Here is a 19,387-nt window from a genome sequence, read left to right on the forward strand (position 1 = left end):
GTCATAAGAATATCATAAAATGCCCATACTAGGAACATTAGAAAACATATGGCAAGTTAGAAAACATATTGGCAAGCATGTCCATAAAAGGAACATTTGCATACACATATGTAAAAACATCAAACGCAGGTAGGTAATATATGAATCAAACAAAACTCTGTAGAAAGAACTTTGGATTGCAACTATATTGGTCCTTTAAACAGTACCTGGTTGGATGAAGGCACCTCCAGTGCCTGGAAGGCGAACAATGGGGCCCCCGCGCTCCTATGCGCAAAACGGGGGCCTCCCTTATACTCTGGGGTCAGAGGAGGGAGACATGCACCTCCTCTCTTTTATAAACAGGCCCCTCCGGGGACCTTGATTACTGGGGCCCCCCAGGGCCTCAACCGGCCCTCACGAGGGGGGCAAAAGCCAGCAAAAACAACTTAGGGCAGGAGGGGGGACCACGCACCCCCTCCGGTTTAATGACAGGCCCCTCCTGGGACCCGCGGTCTCTGGGGGCCCCCCCAGGCCTCCACTGGCCCTTCGACCAAGGGGGGGGCCCACAAAAATGCCAGTTTTACCTAACAGCAGAAAATGAGCGTCCTGCTCCTAACGCAGAGGCCAGGGGGCACTCCCCGTGCCTTCCCCTGGTCCTGCCGTGAAGCCACAAGAAGATCGGACCCCTCCTGGGGCCCGAGCAGACACTCGCCTGCACCCGATGCAGTGCGCGAGTGTTCTTCCAGCTTCCCGGGATGCTGCGTTGATCTTATTTAAAGGGGCACAATGCAGCCAGGAGCCTACGAGCTCCCAAGGCTCCATAAGTGCGCTGCAAACCACGGAGAACCACCCCTCGTGAAGAAATGGATGCAGGGGTCAGGGGCCACAGCACCCTGCCCCTGGGGAGCAGAATCTTAAGACAAGGTCCTCAGGTGGAGGGCCCAGCTACAGGCCAGCACAAGGGAAAGGCTGCAGGTCACAGGTCAGCACAGCAGCAGCAGTCCATGGCGGTTCCTGGTGAGTCCTTTCAGCCTTTGGTGTCCAGTTTCAAGATGATTCCAAGAGTCTCCAAATTGTGGGGAAAATTCCCCTGTACTTATAGTCAGTTCTTACAGTGTTTTACAATGGTAGGGAGAGGAGGTTCCAGCCAGTTACAACTGGTTCTGGGAGTGCCCCCTCTCTCCTTTCAGCACAGGCTCCAAACATCAGTGGGGGGTTAACGACCCTATTGTGTGAGGCCAGGGCACAGTCTTTACAAATGCAGGTGTGCCCCACCTCTCCCTTCTCTCAGCCCAGGAAGACTATTCAGTATGCAGATGCACCTCTGTGACACCTCCACCCTCCCTGTGTACAGGCTGTCTGAGAAGTATGCACAAAGCCCCAAATGTCACTATGCCCAGACATGGATTGGAGTCAAGCTGTAAAACACCAGAGTCATAAGCACAGATAAATGCGCACTTTCTAGAAGTGGCATTTCTGTGATCGTAATAAAAAATACACCCACACCAGTAAGCAGCATTTATTATCACCATCACAACCATACCAAACACGCTTACGCTACCCCTCATAAATCAGACAATACCCCTTACACATAAGGCAGGGCATTACTAATGCAATCCTATGAGAAGGCAGCACTCACAGCAATGAGACACCAGTTAGGCTGTTTGTCATTACCAGGACAGGCCACGCAACTTGGCACATGTCCTGCCTTTCTACATACATGGCACCCTGCCCATAGGGCTAGCTAGGGCGTACCTTAGGGGTGGCTTACATGTAGTAAAAGGGGAGTTCTGGGCCTGGCAAGTAAGTTTAGATGCCAGGTGCCTGTGGCAGAAAACTGCGCACACTGGCCCTGCGCTAGCAGGCCTGAGACAGGTTTGAAAGTCTACTTCAGTGGGTGGCGCAAGCAGCGCTGCAGGCCCACTAGTAGTATTTAATTTACAGGCCCTGGGTATAGAGATACCACTATACAAGGGACTTATAGGTAAATTAAATATGCCAATTAGGTATAAGCCAATCATACCAACTTTAGATGGGAGAGCACCTGCACTTTAGCACTGGTCAGCAGTGATAAAGTGCTCAGAGTCCTAGAGCCAACAGCGAGAGGTCAGAAAAACCAGGAGGAAGGAGGCAAAAAGACTGGGGATGACCCTGCGTAAGGCAAAAAGTCCAACAGTATGTAACAGCGGATGGGAAAATGAATGTTTTTTGTACTAATATGCGAAAGATGTGACTTAGAATGCGGGTTTATCAGTTTATTTCACTTTAATTACCTAAGTAACAAAAATTGTTCAAAAAAATCTATTTTTATTATTATTTAATCAACCACTACTGTGTGTTTAGCAAAATCTATGTTAGGCATCTAAACGTACATGCAATGTTTGTCTTAGTACAACAAACATATGTATAAGAATGGTCTCATAACCAACTTTATTTATTGATGTCCTTTTGCAATATATCATTACTTTCCTTCTTAACGAGGGGTAGCACTAGTTAAAGGCCCTCTTTCTAGTTAGAGACCCGAGTCGAGGGCATTGTTTCTGTGGTACAGCTTATAGTGCAATGCATACTGGTCATATTTATGAGTTTTGACATAGGATGATAGGGTACTCCTAGTAAGATGTGTATATTTCAAAATATTCTGTAGGCTGCATGAATTATAAATGTGGTCATAGTAAAAAATGCAGCAGTGCCTTGTATATTGTAGCAGATTGCATGGAACAGCGCAATCCTTATAGTACTGTGGATGTAGGTTTATATTTTCATGCTATCATCATGGGTTTTGAATAAGTGAGCAAGCAGACTCTACATTGCCTTGTGTGCTGCAGGGGTTTGCTTGGAGAGTGGGGGTTCGAAATTACAACAGTGTGTGGTTATGCTCCAGAGACTACCACATAACTTGTTTTTCAGGTAGCAGTGGTTAGTAAGAATAGTCCCTTAGAAAAACAGATTATAGTGTTTGCACCAATACTCACCCATACTCGTGCGTATTCCATTGCATTGATGGAAATGTTTTGACCATATGCCTGGACTTTGACATTGGTGACAAATGAGACCTTTGTGTTCCCTCTGTTCCGATTCTTGGCCTCCACATTGAAGGAAGGAAGCTGGCCATTGATCTCACATGATTTCAGAATAGTGTAGGTGCAAGTGCCCTGCATGTCAAACATGCGTCCATCGTGGGTAATGAGATGTGGATCACCGATGGCGAGGCACGTTGAGACAGAGTCAGTGAGGCAACGGGGCGTCCCATCAACCATTTTGCAGAAACGATCCTTCTCGCAACGCATGTCCATGCATGTGGTTGCTAAAAAAAAATGATGAAAATTACAAACATTAGAGAACTTGACAGACCATAATCCTGCAAGATCTTTCTCTAACTCCTTGCAGCCTAAAACCAAAATACAACTGTAATATCAACTCTGAAATAAAACTAAGACATTTCAGAAGCAATGTTGTCCTTCTGTACCAGCATAAGAAAGGAAGTCTCACTTTCCAATACCGTATACCAGACTAAGGGCCTAATTTAGATCTCGTGGATGGAATGCTCCGACACAAATGTGACAGATACACCATCCGCTGTATTGCGATCTCCATAGGTCAGAGGTCTCCAAACTATTTAATGCCGCGCCCCCCCAGTTGAAAAATAAAAATCATTGGGCCCCCCTCAGAATTTTTCACAATTATTTTATAAACATGGCAATGTTTAAATATGTCTAAACCTATTTAAACATTGCAGTTAGGTACTGTTACCCTTTTAAAACTGCAATAACATCCTCCTGCTTAAAATAAAGGCCTGTTATCTGTATAATATTTATTTTGGCCAGAATCTGGCCCCCCCCCTGGGATCACTTCAGGCCCCCCTAGGGGGGGCCCGCCCCCCAGTTTGAAGACCTCTGCCATAGGTTATGATAAGATCATAGTACAGCGTATGGGGTATCAGTCACATTTAAGACAACGAAGTCCCCTCTGCAACAGCCGAAATCGGGCCCCTAGGCACATAATGAATGGTTTCACTGGAAAAGAATCAAGTAGGCAATTTTCACAATAAATCTTTGAACAAGACCGTTGATTAAGAGTGCTTATCAATACTGCTTTGTTATAAACTATTGAATTCTATCCAAAAGTAAGAACTGAAACTCTACATGACCTCATCTCCAATACATCATTTCGTCAATGTTAGTGACCTGGTTTAATTCATCCCACTAACGGATGCATTTGAAGGCATTTCATTAGATCTATGACATGTTCACTGTGATGGCATCATTAGAGCTGTCACAGCTGTGTGTCTGTATCTGAAAAGGATCACCACAGGAAATAGTATGGGATGCTTTTCACTTATTGAAGAGAAGGGCTGTAATTTGTGAAGAGTTGGGTACCTAACTAAGATGTTGGCAAGGGAGCTCACAGTTTTTTTTTGAAGAACTGATAAGAATTTAGGGCAAATAAACTCCAAAGCCAGCACATAAAATCATTGTATACAGAATGAAAAATGTGTGCATGATAAATAACAGCTAAGATTAAATGATGCACGATATTCCAGATGTAACTTTATAGTTCGTGGTGCAGTAATTCCATCATTGTAACATCCAGAAATCGCTTTGATACTACGGGACATAAAAGAGGCAATGAGGCATTTAGAAAATCACAAAAATAGACTTAAGGGCTGTAGTACACATGCCGAAAGCTAGTGAGGTTTACTGAGTTATAAGAAGTTAACCCTAACCCGACATAATAATCATTGTTATTTCTGATTTAGAATCAACCATTATCCCTTATTTTAAAAAATCCACATTTTGGAATGGTAATGCCACTTACCATATGAATGTTCGTAGATGACAAGTTTCATAAAACTTAAACATCGTCACATAAACATAAAATGCAAATACATCTCCTATAATCCAGGTACATATTAACATACTCATTTGCGAAGTTAACAAATATATTTAACATAATTGCATAATCTTTTATGTTAAACCCACAGGTGCAGCTCTTTAATTGAATAGGGTTGCATGAAATACAAGAAGGCCGTGCAAAAAAGTGACCATGCTATGTAAAAAGAAGTGCATGAATATAAAAGAAAAAATGCTGCAAGCCGTAAAATCAAAGTGTTATGTTCTTTTTTTCATCTACGCAGTGTTTCAGTATAGGTAGACGTGTGACCGAGTACTATCTGGTAAATGCCTTTTTCCCATGTACGTTTATCTGACATGCAAAAAAAGGCTGATCATGGTTGTGGTGATCCTTATGTGGAGGGGAAGGATTTTGCGGTATAGGACGTACAATGTTTTTGAATGAAGTAGTGCTTAGTTTGAGAGCTCAAGATGTAAAAATAAACAGAGTTGGCACGTCATCTATAAAGAAGGCAATGAATTTTATAATGGATCCCTATTGAAAAATACAGCAATTTTTGTGAACACCTTCATACTGGACATGGATTGAAAATAACCCTACTTTCATATTTTCACCCTTGTCTAACCTATTATAGCCCCCATTTTTCACTGTTCTGCTTGTTGTCCAGTTAAATATTGCAAACTTCATTCCCCACTATTGTATCTTAAGTCAATAGTTAATGATCATAGAATGTTGTTATTAAAATGGAAGGTTTTGCACCCAACGAATGTTGGGTGGAGAGATCTAAGTGGGAGACAGTTGGATGTCTGAAGAATTGTTGGTAGCTCAGGCATTTCTCTTTGATGAGTATTAAATAAATCCTTTTAAGATGAAACTGGATTTGGTTACTATTTCACATTGGTGACGAGCTGGGTCCAACACCCATGGAGGTCTAAAGCATCAAAACCTCTCGCAAGGATTGGCGGATTAGGATCCTTCCCAAGCAAGGTATCAATGTTTTTCTTTGTTGTCTCTGACATTGCGCTCTGCAACCTGGATGTAGATATACGTAAGGCAAGGAGTATGGTGACGTGATCCACATCTTGTTTACTAAGTCTAACGCCCTCACACTCGTGTTCTCCACTCACTCTTTCCTCATGCACTCGCCACTATAGCGGACATCTGAGGTCGGCTGTCTGGGCTCGTGTCAGTCCATGAGTGCATTGTGAGGGGGTCGGTCAGCGAAACTGACCAGTTGGAGGCCCGTATGTAATGGCTCCCTAGGGCAGAGACAAACGCTAGGAAATGGTCCGTATTTATACTTTTTTTAGCGCCGCATTTGCGCCGCTTTTTGACGCAAAACGGCGCAAACCTACAAAATACAGACCCGTATTTATACTTTTTTAGCGCCGCATTTGTGTCGTTTTTTGACGCAAAAACGGCGTAAACTTGCAAAATACCATTGTATTTTGTAGGTTTGCGCCGTTTTGCGTCAAAAAGCGGCGCAAAGGTGGCGCTAAAAAAAGTATAAATACGGGCCACAATGGTATTTTGCAAGTTTGCGCCGTTTTTGCGTCAAAAAACGACGCAAATGCGGCGCTAAAAAAGTATAAATACGGGTATGTCCACGAAAAGGGTCACGCTTTCAAAGCCACCAAACACATGCATGGCCCTACCGATTGAACAGGTGTAAAACTGGGGGACCGCAAAGGATACCCCAGACAAAAGTTAGCTGCAGCCTTAAGACACGTCCAACGTCGTGGGACTGCCTCCCCCTGCAAGGATCCTGCAACTTGTGACTGCCGCTGGATACACGGAAACGCCGTGGGACTGCCTCCACCCGCAAGGATCCTGCCGAGTCCCTGCCGGCCTCCTTCCCACGCGGATTTGTGCTCCTGCAGACTAAGGTTGTGCCTATTTTTTTAAACACTGAACAAGTGCACAGAAGGGCAGGGGGACAAAATGGAGCAGAATTGTGATCATGCAGGCCGGGGCAGGGAGAGGAAGCGCCTGGTCTGCTTTAGAAATGATGAACCAAGTGAGTTGGCACAAAAGAGAAAAGCACTGTTCAGGGTAGAATCAGGACCACAACTGGACACTGATTTGGAGGAGCTGCTTATGAAGGCATGAGAGATACTAGCCAAGCACTGAATGGCACAGGGCCCTACTGAGAAGGGCAAGCCGGTAGCCAGGAGAACCACAACATTGACAACATGGATGGATGAGGCACAGACAGAGGAGATGGTTACCTCCCAAGCAGGCCTGGGAAACAGGGTGCTTGTAGCCAGAACGGCAGCCCTTGCACATGGTACCAAGGCCCGGGGAGGAAAGCAAAGAGGAGCACTGGGAAGGAGCGGCGTGCTACAACTGTGCGGCGTCACCCTGTGGGACGAAGGAGTGATGAGCTCAAGGCTGCACCAGTGGAAGAACCATGGTCCGACACCATCGATGAGTACATGCCACACGTGGTACCGAGGAGCAGGGGGTGCTTGAAGCATCCACAGCAGCGGCCCCCAGAGACAAGGAAGGGCAACCTGCAGCACAGTATGGTGAGATGCTGGCACAGCATGCGGGGTGCTAATAGGAGTATTACAAACTGTGGGACTCAAGTAGGTGTGGTGCATGGGTTACAAAATACACTCCAGTAAGCTCAGCCCACTCAGGGGCAACCGTGGTTGGAGGGGTGTGGGGTCCTGGTCACAGCAACCGCACTCATTTCCACCTATCGCAAGCATCCCTTGGTGGGCATACCCTAGTTCGGCAACCCACTTCACCCTATGTTATCCACCATTACAGGGGCCAGCTGTGGCGCCCTGCCAGTCCTAAGTGGGGGGGTGGGAGGGACTGGAGTAGAGCAGGACCATGGGATACCCAAACAGACAGGACCTGACTCCGGGTCAGCAGTAGCAACTGGTAGCAAGGCACAGTCAGAAGAAGGCAACCTAGCGATGGCAAAGGAGGGTGCTGGGGAGAAAGGTCGGGGTGCAGGAAAAGACAAGACACCAGTGGGTGGTACTGTTCCCCCTGGAGCTTGGACTGGTGGGGCGGTATAAGGAGGCGGAATCTGAAAAACGAGCAAGCGCTTATATCAGACTATTGCCTGGTAACCCCCCGATAATGGCAAAATAAACTGGCCTTAGTCCACTGGCTGTTAAAAGAAAGGATATGGAAGAAAAAACGTATTAATATATTTTCATTACTCAAGGTACACCAGGTTGGATAGACCTAACGACACACGATAAGAAAGAGGAGGATAGGAGGAACAAATGCAGACTAAGATTAGAGCGGTCTATAGAGAACTGGTTAAGGCCATTCCGGACCTAGGCATGTGTGTTTATAGAAAAGATCAGGGAGAGCACGGCTGCACTCTTCCTCCATAAGCAGAGAGTGCACGTCGCACAGCTGAAATGTCAGTGTGACGCATGGCTGCATTACGACAAAGGGTTCTGGGAAAAAACGCAGACCTAGCCGGTCATCGAGTGGGATCAGCAAGATATAGAGGGCTTCACCAATCATATGGTGGCTGCCAGGAGGGGCATTAGTGTGCAACACCATAGCTTTCACACATCTTGGCATAAAGGGAAGTCAAAGGGCTTTGCACAGGCCAACAGGGCAAAAGCACACACTGGGAGCCGGCAGAGCTAGTCCCGAGCAACAGCTTGCTGAAAATACGACAAAGATGAATGCAAAGGAGGACATGCTTGGAAGTTCTGCCACAGCTGCAGCAGCTGCGGGGGACACACCCGGCAATCGATTGTAAGAAAACGAAAGGGGCAGCAGAAGGAGAGGGCACAAGCAGCAAAAAATAGCACAGACCCGGAGCAATCCCAGGCGCGAGAGCCCAGCGTGCTGCTACCAACTGCCATACACATAGGGGTACTATTGCGACTGCTCAGTGATGATCCCAAAGAGAAAGAAGGGCAGTTGTTGAAAGAACCTAAGCTCAGTGAAGGATAACCAAACAGCGGCCAAACAAAAGGCGGCAAAGGTGCTAGTGCTGGGAAGGGTCCACAAGTGCATTAGCATATGAGGCATTACTGTCCTGAAGGGTGTGCCACAACACTCCTTGCAGATAGATCACGTACTTGGCATTTGGGTGTGTTTTCATGGTGACGTCCGGTGTCATTCTGTCCTGAGTGGATAATGCATCTTTCATTCCTGATTGGATATTGGAAAGGGAAGGAAAAGAGGACAGCACTGTGGTTCCTCTAACAAACACATTATTTATTTGACAAAGATGACAACCCACATCTTTCATATCTGATTGAGTATTGATAAAGTGCATATGCTCTCTCCCTTTAAACATGGTAACCTTGGATCATACCTAATTGGATTATTTAATTTACTTATAAGTCCCTAGTACAAGGCGGCCGCCAGGGCCACCGACCACGGGAGCACCGCCAACAGGCTGGCGGTGCTCCCACGAGCATTCTGACCGCGGCGGTTCAGCCGCGGTCAGAAGCGGCAAGTCGGCGGGCTCCCGCCGACTTACCGCTGCTCGGGGGAATCCTTCATGGCGGCGGAGCGCGCTCCGCCGCCATGAGGATTCTGACCCCCCTACCGCCATCCTGTTCATGGCGGGAAAGCCGCCATGAACAGGATGGCGGTAGGGGGGGTCGCGGGGCCCCTGGGGGCCCCTGCCGTGCCCATGCCAATGGCATGGGCACGGCAGGGGCCCCCGTAAGAGGGCCCCGCAAAGTATTTCAGTGTCTGCCTTGCAGACACTGAAATACGCGACGGGTGCCACTGCACCCGTCGCACCTTCCCACTCCGCCGGCTCGATTACGAGCCGGCATCCTCGTGGGAAGGGAGTTTTTCCCTGGGCTGGCGGGCGGTCTTTTGGAGACCGCCCGCCAGCCCAGGGAAAAACTCATAATACCCTCCGCGGTCTTCTGACCGCGGAGCGGTATAATGGGGGCGGAATTCTGGCGGGCGGCAGAATCACCCCCTATATGTGCCCAGGGCTTGTAGATTAAATGCTACTAGTGGGCCTGCAGCACTGATTGTGCCACCCACTTAAGTAGCCCCTTGACCTTGTCTCAGGCCTGCCACTGCAAGGCCTGTGTGTGCAGTTTCACTGCCAATTCGACTTGGCATTTAAAAGTACTTGCCAAGCCTAAAACTCCCCTTTTTCTACATATAATTCACCCCTAAGGTGTGCCCTAGGTAACCCCTAGGGCAGGGTGCTGTGTGGGTAAAAGGCAGGACATGTACCTGTGTAGTTTACATGTCCTGGTAGTGTAAAACTCCTAAATTCGTTTTTACACTACTGTGAGGCCTGCTCTCTTCATCAGCTAACATTGGGGCTGCCCTCACACATTGTTGGAGTGGTAGCTGCTGATCTGAAAGGAGTAGGAAGGTCATATTAAGTATGGCCAGAATGGTGATACAAAATCCTGCTGACTGGTGAAGTTGGATTTAATATTACTATTTTAGAAATGGCACTTTTAGAAAGTGAGCATTTCTCTGCACTTAAATCTTTATGTGCCTTACAATCCACATCTGGCTGGGTTTAGTTGACAGCTCCTTGTGCATTCACTCAGACACACTCCAAACACAGGATACTGATCCTCACTTGCATACATCTGCATTTTGAATGGGTCTTCCTGGGCTGGGAGGGTGGAGGGCCTGCTCTCACACAAAGGACTGCCACACCCCCTACTGAGACCCTGGCAGACAGGATTGAACTGAAAGGGGACCTGGTGCACTTCTAAGCCACTCTTTGAAGTCTCCCCCACTTCAAAGGCACATTTGGGTATAAAATCAGGGCCCCTGCCCTACCACCTCAGACACTTCCTGGAGAAGAAACTTGTAACCAGAACCTGCATCCTGCCAAGAAGAACTGCCTGGCTGCCCAAAGGACTCACCTGACTGCTTTCTGTGAAGGACTGCTGCCTTGCTGGTGCCCTGCTGCTTTGCTGCTCCCTGGCTGTGGTGAAGAAGTGCTCTCCAAGGGCTTGGATAGAGCTTGCCTCCTGTTCCCTCAAGTCTCAGGACCAAAAAGACTTCTCTCTTGCAACTGGACTCCTTGTGCGGTGAAGATTCGACGCACAGCTTGCCAAAAACGACGCAGAGCCTGTCCTCCGGTGAAAAATTCATGCCGAACTGGAACGACGCTGCTCGAATTCGCAAGGAAAAGATTGACGTGGCACCTGCGGTGCGACCAGAACTTCAACGCACGGCCCACCAGATCGATGCACAGCCGACCAGGTACGACGCAGCCCGACTTCCAGAGGAGAAATCGATGTGGCGCCTGCGGTGCAGGAGAAATTTCCCCGCACCGCCCACCGGAACGATGCAGAGCTTGTCACAAGCCCAGGATTCCATGCACAGACCCCGGGGCGTCTGAAAACCCCACAACCCGAAGAGGATCCACGACCGTGCGCCGGAAATCGGCGCACAGCCTTCCCTGCGTGGAAACTAAACGATGCATCGACCGTGTGCGGCCTGAGAAATCGATGCACACCCCTTTGCTTCCCCGCTTCTCCTCCTCTGTGGCCCTTTGCGGGGATTTTTCACGTGAACCAGGTACTTTGTGCTTGAAAGAGACTTTGTTTGCTTTTAAAAGACTTAAGACACTTTATATCACTTTTCAATGGTATCCTTACATTTTCTTATTGCATCTTTGATTGTTTTGACCTGCAAATATCCAGATAAATATTATATATTTTTCTAAACACTGTGTGGTGTATTTTTGTGGTGCTATATTGTGTTATTGTATAATTTATTGCACAAATACTTTATACATTGCCTTCTGAGTTAAGCCTAACTGCTCAGTGCCAAGCTACCAGAGGGTGGGCACAGGATAATTTGGATTGTGTGTGACTTACCCTGACTAGAGTGAGGGTCCTTGCTGGGACAGGGGGTAACCTGACTGCCAACCAAAGACCCCATTTCTAACAGGAGCTTAGACATGGCTGGATATGCCATCACTGGAAGGATGGGAGAGAAGAGCTGGGCACATGCTTATACATGGGTCTACGCAAGAGGAACATAACTATTGGCTGAGATGTATATTAGAGAGATTCGGGGACAGAGAGCTCACACTTAAGGAGTCCAAGTATAAACTTAACAGTAAAGAAATAGGGTCTGATTTGGATCTCAGCGGAAGGATTACTCTGTCGCAAAGGTAACAGATAACCCATCCGCCAAAATCTAAATGCCATTGTTTTCTATGGTATTTAGATTTCGGCCCCCTCCGCTGAGATATAAATCAGGCCCATAGTGTATTTAGGTCACATGTTAACTGGTGGGCATGTGAAACCCAATGATGATTTTAGTTAGTATGATAAAAATTTGACAGTTCCTAAGAGTAAAGATGAAATAGTCAAATATTTGGATATTGTGAAGTATTAAAGCAAGTTTGTTCCCTGGTTTGCTAATTGAACATATACCAGGAAACTGTTAAAGAAGGGTGTTGTGTTTACTAGGCCTGGGTGGAATTATACTTTTCAAACGCAGGAGCACAGGCATTTTAAAAAAAAAAGTTTGCCATGGATTCATTGATCCACTGCAAATTTTTGGTTAAATTAAAAAAACAAATGTTTTTGTCCCACAAGAGCAGGCGTTCCCTCTTGAGGGCAGGGTATCCCTACCAGGCCCCCTTATATCTTTTTTAATGATTTTTCTAGGACAAGGGACTGGTTCTCGAGTCATAAGATGGCTTCAGCCACATCATTGTTGATACGGTGGCAGCCAATCAGATCTCATCTTGCAATCTGCCGGCTCCAGCAAAATACAAATAGTATGATCCTGAACAAAGATTCAACTTTCTGCCAAATTTGGTGTAATTCCGTTCAGCAGTTTTTGCGGTATGGCTGTTCAATCTTCCTATGGAGAAGGTTAACAGGAAAATTTGTTTTTCTTAGCCCCCTCTTGACAATTACAAACAAAACTTTTTAGGAAGGAACTGAGGAGGAAGAGATTTTTCATGGAACGATGAGGTGAGGCTGCAGTGTGAGTTCCCGATGCATTTATGCCAAGGAAGCTTTGGGCAGGCGTGGCGATGCATCAGTTCTGATAAGTGCAGAGATTGCAATGCAGAGCTTCAGCATCATTGTCGAGGCTGCCATCAATGAGGATGCGAGGACCTTGAGCTGAAAAAATGTTGCGGTTTTGGTTCTGAAGGTGATGTGCTGGTTTCACAATGCGAGGTACAGCGTTGATGCGATTCTGGTTGTGCCGGTTCCGACCCATGCAGAGCTGATGACATCTTTAAATGAGTTTGTTTTATACTTTACATAGTAGTTGGTAAGCATCATTGTTGACTTGGCCCTTGCTGCAGGGGCACCCCCAAATGTTTTGCCTTCTCTCCTCCTGTTTTGCTGGATACATGTTTGTTGGACTTAGGGCTGTGCACTTTACCAGTGTTAACCAGTGCCAAAGTTATTGTGCTCACCTTCTAAATTATGGTAAAATTGGCTTGCAGCCAATTGGCATATTTATTTTACTTACATCCCTAGAACGTTTGTAATACATGTAGGGAGGGCCTGCAAATTGAATGCTACTAGTGGGCCTGCAGCACTGATTGTGCCACCCACTTAAGTAGCCTTTTTAAGCATTTCTCAGGTGTCAGGTCTGCCATTGCAACCTCAATTCAACTTGGCAAAATAAAACATTTGCCAGACCTAAAACTCCCTTTTTAATACATTTATGTCACCCTCAGGGTAGGCCCTAAACAGCCCAGTGCACGGTGTACTGAATTTAAAATATTAGACATGTACTTTTAAGTTTACATGTCCTGGTAGTGAAAAACTCATACATTCATTTTTTGCTACTGTAAGGCCTACCTCTTCCATGGAATAACATTGGGTTACCTTCTTACATTTAATAATAGATAACAGTGGTTTGGGAGCAGGTAGAAAAGTGATGTTTGTTGTTTAAGGAAGTGTAATTTTAAATCCTCTTTTGTAGTAAAGTCAGATTATAAATTGCAATTCCGAAAATGGCACTTTTAGAAAATGTTCTTATCCCAACCATTTGGTGCCAGTAACCTGTTTCCTGGGTCACATGACTAGATGTAGTTAGCAGTTGGCCCTTGTATATTGCAGTAGAGGGAATAGGTGTTGGCAGGATCGGTTGTCCAAAGAAGGATGGGGGGTAGATCTGTGCACAGCTCCATTTGCTCCTTAAAGACACTTTCTCAGCTCACATGCAAAGAACTTCACACTAGCCTATTGTGACTGCAGGCAGGCTGGGACCAGGACAGGGCTGCAAGAAAATCCAGATACTTCTGTGGAGGAAAACTCTAGAAATATATTCCTCTACAAAGCTGGCATCAGGTTAAAAATAGGACCCTCAAACCCACTCTTCAGTTCACTTCTGGACCTGTGGAAAGACTCTCAGAGGACTTCCCTGCTGCCTCTGGCCTGCTGTGTACTTCAGAGAACTGCCCTGTTGCATAAAGAGGACTCTCCTGCTGCCCAGAGCCTGATCTGCTCTCAGAGGACTGCACTGGTGCCTGAGACCTGCTTTTCTGCTTGAACCCCATACGTTTAAAGTGAGTGTCAGGGCTAGTTTGTTGGCTTCCTGATCAGAGCCTTAGGGACAGAAAGGGTTCCAACCATATGAAAGACACCTGGGCCCAGCCTAAGCGAGTCCTAACCCTCTAAATAGTGCCACTCCAGTCCTGGACTCTTGGAAGTGGTGCGAAAGGTGGCCGGATAGCCCAAATCCAAAACTTGGGACTTAGACCATTCTTCTTTTTTGCCAGAAGGTGTTCTGAGAACCGAGAGGCGACCTGGATCTAGCTACTTGCCAATCAGCCCAAGGTGCATCACCTGTCATCTGACTTCATGGCAGCTCCTGCTAAGTTCTTCTCTGCAGTAGTAAATTCTGTTTAGCGGCTCCTCGCAGAAGGATGATCCGGCCTCATGGAGTCTTAGTTGGCTACAGTCTGTACCTTCCTTCCGCTGGAGATGTTCAACTTCCATCTTGGCTGTATTACTGCTGTCCCGCCACAGCAGCGGTGTCGAGAACTCGGTCAAGTTCACAGTGTTCTGATCGCTGTATTTAGATGTTTTGTGGCTGAGCCACAGGCCTTCACAACGGAGTGCTGTTCATAACCGTCAGGCTGGCGGGCTACTGCTGACCCTATTTAGATGTTACAGTTCTGCAAGCGGTGTTCCAGCAGTGGATTGCTGACTGAGGGAGCCCACCATGGGAGCCTATGTACATTGTACAATGGCAGTGGCTGTAGAGTAGAGGTAAGTTACACACACAAACACAGTGTACCCTTGCTATATGTGTCCACCTGAATAACACACTACACAACACACTACACTGAAAACACACATTGCCATACATCGATAACACAACATACACACACTATTGACATCACACCCACATACCACACAACCACGATAACCAACACAATTACACACTCAACTATACAAACACTTGCACATAAAAGCTCAACTAACCATGTCACAACAACAAACAGAACAAGATGACAACACTCACCTGAACGCTGCACACAGCAACACAATGAATACTTACACCAAAATAACATTTGTGTAGTGCAGCAGATTTTTGTCATGCAGGTGTGCCTCCAATTATGTTTTGCAGACATATACATATCACAAGTTGTTAATAAAAATAATACTGTGACATGTTTATGAATGCACTGGTTCCAAGATAATGTCAAGTGTTCACAACCTTACCTTCGAGTCTGGCAACGGCGGGGTCGTGTGTCCTCCGTGGTCCAGTGGCAGCAGCAGGTGTTGTCCATTCTTGTCCAGTCAGAATTGGAAGTGGAAATGGGAAAAGGGTAGGTTTTTACTTCATTTTCCTTTCAATCGCCACCTCAGGTGTGGCTTTAACACCGCCACAGTTGGCTTGGCGGGAAGGCCCATCGTAATCTATTTGGCGGGAAGTGTGGCTGGACTCCCGCCGCCAACCACTGTTTCCAAAGACACCGTTGAGGCGGGTGAAGATTCCTGGCGGAGCCAGCTGGAATCAGGCAGTCTTTCAACTATGGTCCCGCCAACATCTAAATGTGGCAGGCGGGCAGACGGCCAAGGCGGCAAATGTGTTTTGTGAGGGAAAACTGACTGCAGTAATGTTATCACCAAGATCTAAATCATGCCCTAAGTCTGAGTGTAGAATTCTTCACTGCAACCTCCTCGAGCATCTCCCTGACAATGACCCCTCCTTCTCCGATATCGCCAGCTGCCTTACACCACTGACCTTCACCTTCTCAGCCCTTTTTCTCCAGAATTTCTTCTAAGTTTAAAGGTAAGCAGTCACCGGGCTCAATCCACTTTGTGTATACGACTCGTGCGCCATCGCAGTCGGCCATAAATTTTGACTGTTTTTCACTAAAAACGTTAAAAAATCTTAACTCTGTTTCCACTGATTTGATTTTTGTTGTTTTAATGTTAAATAATTTATTACAATGTATTCTGCTTTCTAACTTGGTATAGGACCTTTCTTGTGTTGTGTTTTTCATTTTTTTTTACTATATATGTGTTGCATAAATAGTTTGTACAGTGCTACTAAATTAAGTCTTGCTGCTCTTGTCCTAAGCTACCAGAGGGTTAAGCATAGGTTAAATTAGTGATTCTTTGTGGTTCACTCTGACAAACATTGTGGCTGTTTCTTGAGTAGGGTTTCACCACCCCTAACAACAACTCAATTTCTCACATTGGTGATCAGTAGTGGGATACAGTGCTTGTGCTTAAGCTGTACCATTCAGTGATTAGTATCAATCCCATATAAATAATTTGATACCAGATTTGACTTTTTTAAATTATCTTGTATTGGCCATTTTTGCTTTTTTTTGCAAGTTCACTCCCATTCAACCTGACTGTCTGTGCCTGTGACTCTGCCTGCAAGCATGGAGTTTGAGCTCAACAACCTGGAGAGCTACACTGCAGCTGAGCTCAGAGGATTCTCAAGGAAAGGCGGCTTCCAGAAAAAAGAAGTCTAAAAACATAGGAGTGCCAGAAGGCCATCAGGGCCTATGAAGAACCCCACCAGTTGCAAGACATAGCAGAGGAGGAGGAGTCTGCGGAGGAGCCAGAGGAGAACCTAGGTGCAGGCCCTCAGCTGCAGCACTCAGAGGAGGAGGAGAAGTCACTGCTAGGAGTGAAGGTCCTTGTCAGGGCAGACGGTAAGGTGTCTTCCAGTGGTCTGTCCCTAGAGTAGCTGGAGAACAAAAAAGCTGAGAGCTCAAGATGCAGCTGGCTAAATTAAAATTGGGGGCAGCCAAGGAGGAGGTTGCTGTCGAGAAGGCACTTGAGGAAAAGAAGCTAGCACAGGAGAATGGCCCAGGAGCTAAGGGCCATATGTACGAACACATTTTCCCATTGACACAGAATGGGAAAAACCCTTTGCTACATCTGGCCCTAAGTCTCAGATAGCTGGGATCTAGCAATAATGGATGGCAGCAAATGGAGGGAACAAATGCAGTATTCTGTCATGAAGGCCATTTTACTTGCCAAGTTTGGGTTTACCCTTGAGAGGTACCACCTCAGGTTCTGCAGAAGCCCCATATTTCTTGGGTTACTCCGTTACTCCAGCAAAGCACTGCATTGCTGGGTGATTATTCCAACAAAGCACTGTGTGGCTGGGTGAGGGCCAACAAAGATAATGATTATACCAAGCTGTAAAATCTACTTCTGACATAGCACATGCTTAATATCTGTTTTAAAGAGCTGCGCCAACACCTGGTTGAGAGTAAGCTGACTGATCCCATGTAACTTGTAAAAGAGACAGAACTCTGGATTAGTACCAGAGTGCCTAAGAAGGTAACTGGGGGTGACTCAAAGGAGAGAGGTTCAAGTCCCCTCCAGCACAGTGAGGGGGAGGTCAAGGGAGACACATACAAGGTGGGGGGGAGAGGGTTCTTCCATTTATCCACCTTTCACTCAACTATTGACCCATCAATCTATCCATCCTCAATTTCACCCTTCCACCCATCCATCCATCAACCCTTTCACCCAGCCATCCACCCACCAATCCATGTATCCACCCACCCATCTATCCACCCATCCATCCACATACCCATCCATCAACCCATCCATCTATCTGTCCATCCACTCAGCCATCCATTTATCTACACTTTCACTCAGCCATCAATCCACTTGTTCATTCAGCCATCCATCCTTTCACTCATTCGTCCACTTTCACCCCATACGTCCACTTTCACCCCATCCATCCATTAACCCTTGAACTCATCCATCCATCCACCCTTTCATGCATCCATCCTTTCACTTATTCATCCATGTATCTATCCATCCATCCTTTCACTCACTCACCCACCCGTTCACATTAATTATGCGCCTTTGTCTGTGGGCCTGCATAGCTGCTGTAGCTGCTATAGCGTCATGTTCACGACACCCCTGGTGCAGGAACAAAGTGAGACATGAGAGGCCCAGTGCAAGGACAGAAATGGGGGTGGGCCTGAGGCCTACATGAAAGCCCCATCGGGAAAGTAAGAAGCTTTAATGTAAGCCCTGGACATGAAAAGATATGAGAGGCCAAGAGGAGCGGGTCAGGGCTGGTGGAGAGGGCTCACAGTGGGGGGTTGGGAGATGGGGGAGCAGATACAGATACCGGTCGAGACATAAGGTGTACAGGAAAGGCAAAATGCAAGTGGGGCTGCATGAGAAGTGAAAGCCAGGCGCTTTACTGTAGGCCCCGAAGGCAAGTGTGAGGAGGGGCCTTCAGGCCGTATAAGACCCAAGGGTGGAGAACAGAATAAAAGGCGAGGATGATAAGGTTCAAGTCAGAGCAGGGGCCAAGAGGCAGATACCTCAGCCTCTTACCTACCAGTGTTGTGGGTGTTCTGGAGCTGCAGAAGCACAATGTTCACCTTCTGCTCGAAGTAAATGAAAGGACCATGGGAGTCCCCGGAAACCACAAGAAGGCCTTGGGGAGAAAGCAAAAAGCCTCTTACCTAACAGTGCTGTGAATGTTGCTATATATAGAGCTGCAACTTTGAGCTTTGCTCCATCATGTTGTTCTTCTGGACTGGTGAAATGAAAGCACAGGCCCCAGCTTTTCCATTGACCCTTTCACTGCCAATAACTGCTCAGAACTACTTACTACCTGGCTGTAACCAACAGGGTTTAATACATGTGCATCCGATTACCTACTGTAAGTCTTTGCCTACTTGTCCTTATGACTAAATTGAAATGAAAACCTCTTGCCCTTGCCCAATGCCAGAACTGCAACAGTTGCTAGCTGCTGGATTGCCTTCACATGAAGAATTCTTCAAGGCATGAACTGAGTGGCCTAGGCTTGTGGGATTTCAAAAAGTTTCCCAAGAACACATAAAAAAACAACTGATAAGAAGGATTTCTGTTGGCTGAGAGGTTGGGGCACTGAATATTCAGCCTGTTAATCCTGCTCCAGGTGCTAGCAAGAGGCTATTGGTTCCACAAGCACACATTAACCTCCTGTTGAGACTGGCCCACAAAGGGCCCTTAGCAGGAAACATTAGAAAGGCCCAGAATAGTTTAGACCCTCAGTTCTACTGGACAAGGATGTGCAGAAAGACAGAGAGGGTCTGAAGAACATGCCCGCTTACCAATTGAATCATAAGTCATGAAATAAGACCAATGCAACATTG

At 46.7% G+C, this 19,387-nt stretch overlaps 1 protein-coding gene across 1 annotated transcript in view; it reads right to left on the reverse strand.

The window, feature by feature from the left end:
• Positions 1 to 19,387, reverse strand: part of LOC138247078 (IgGFc-binding protein-like) — a 289,562-nt gene that overhangs the window by 43,922 nt on the left and 226,253 nt on the right. Inside the window, exon 4 of the mRNA XM_069201823.1 lies at positions 2,955 to 3,286. Coding sequence (XP_069057924.1) covers positions 2,955 to 3,286 — 332 coding nt within the window. The remainder of the gene's footprint in view (positions 1 to 2,954; positions 3,287 to 19,387) is intronic.

Source organism: Pleurodeles waltl, chromosome 7 (assembly GCF_031143425.1).
Source record: "Pleurodeles waltl isolate 20211129_DDA chromosome 7, aPleWal1.hap1.20221129, whole genome shotgun sequence".
NCBI classification, from domain to species: domain Eukaryota; kingdom Metazoa; phylum Chordata; class Amphibia; order Caudata; family Salamandridae; genus Pleurodeles; species Pleurodeles waltl.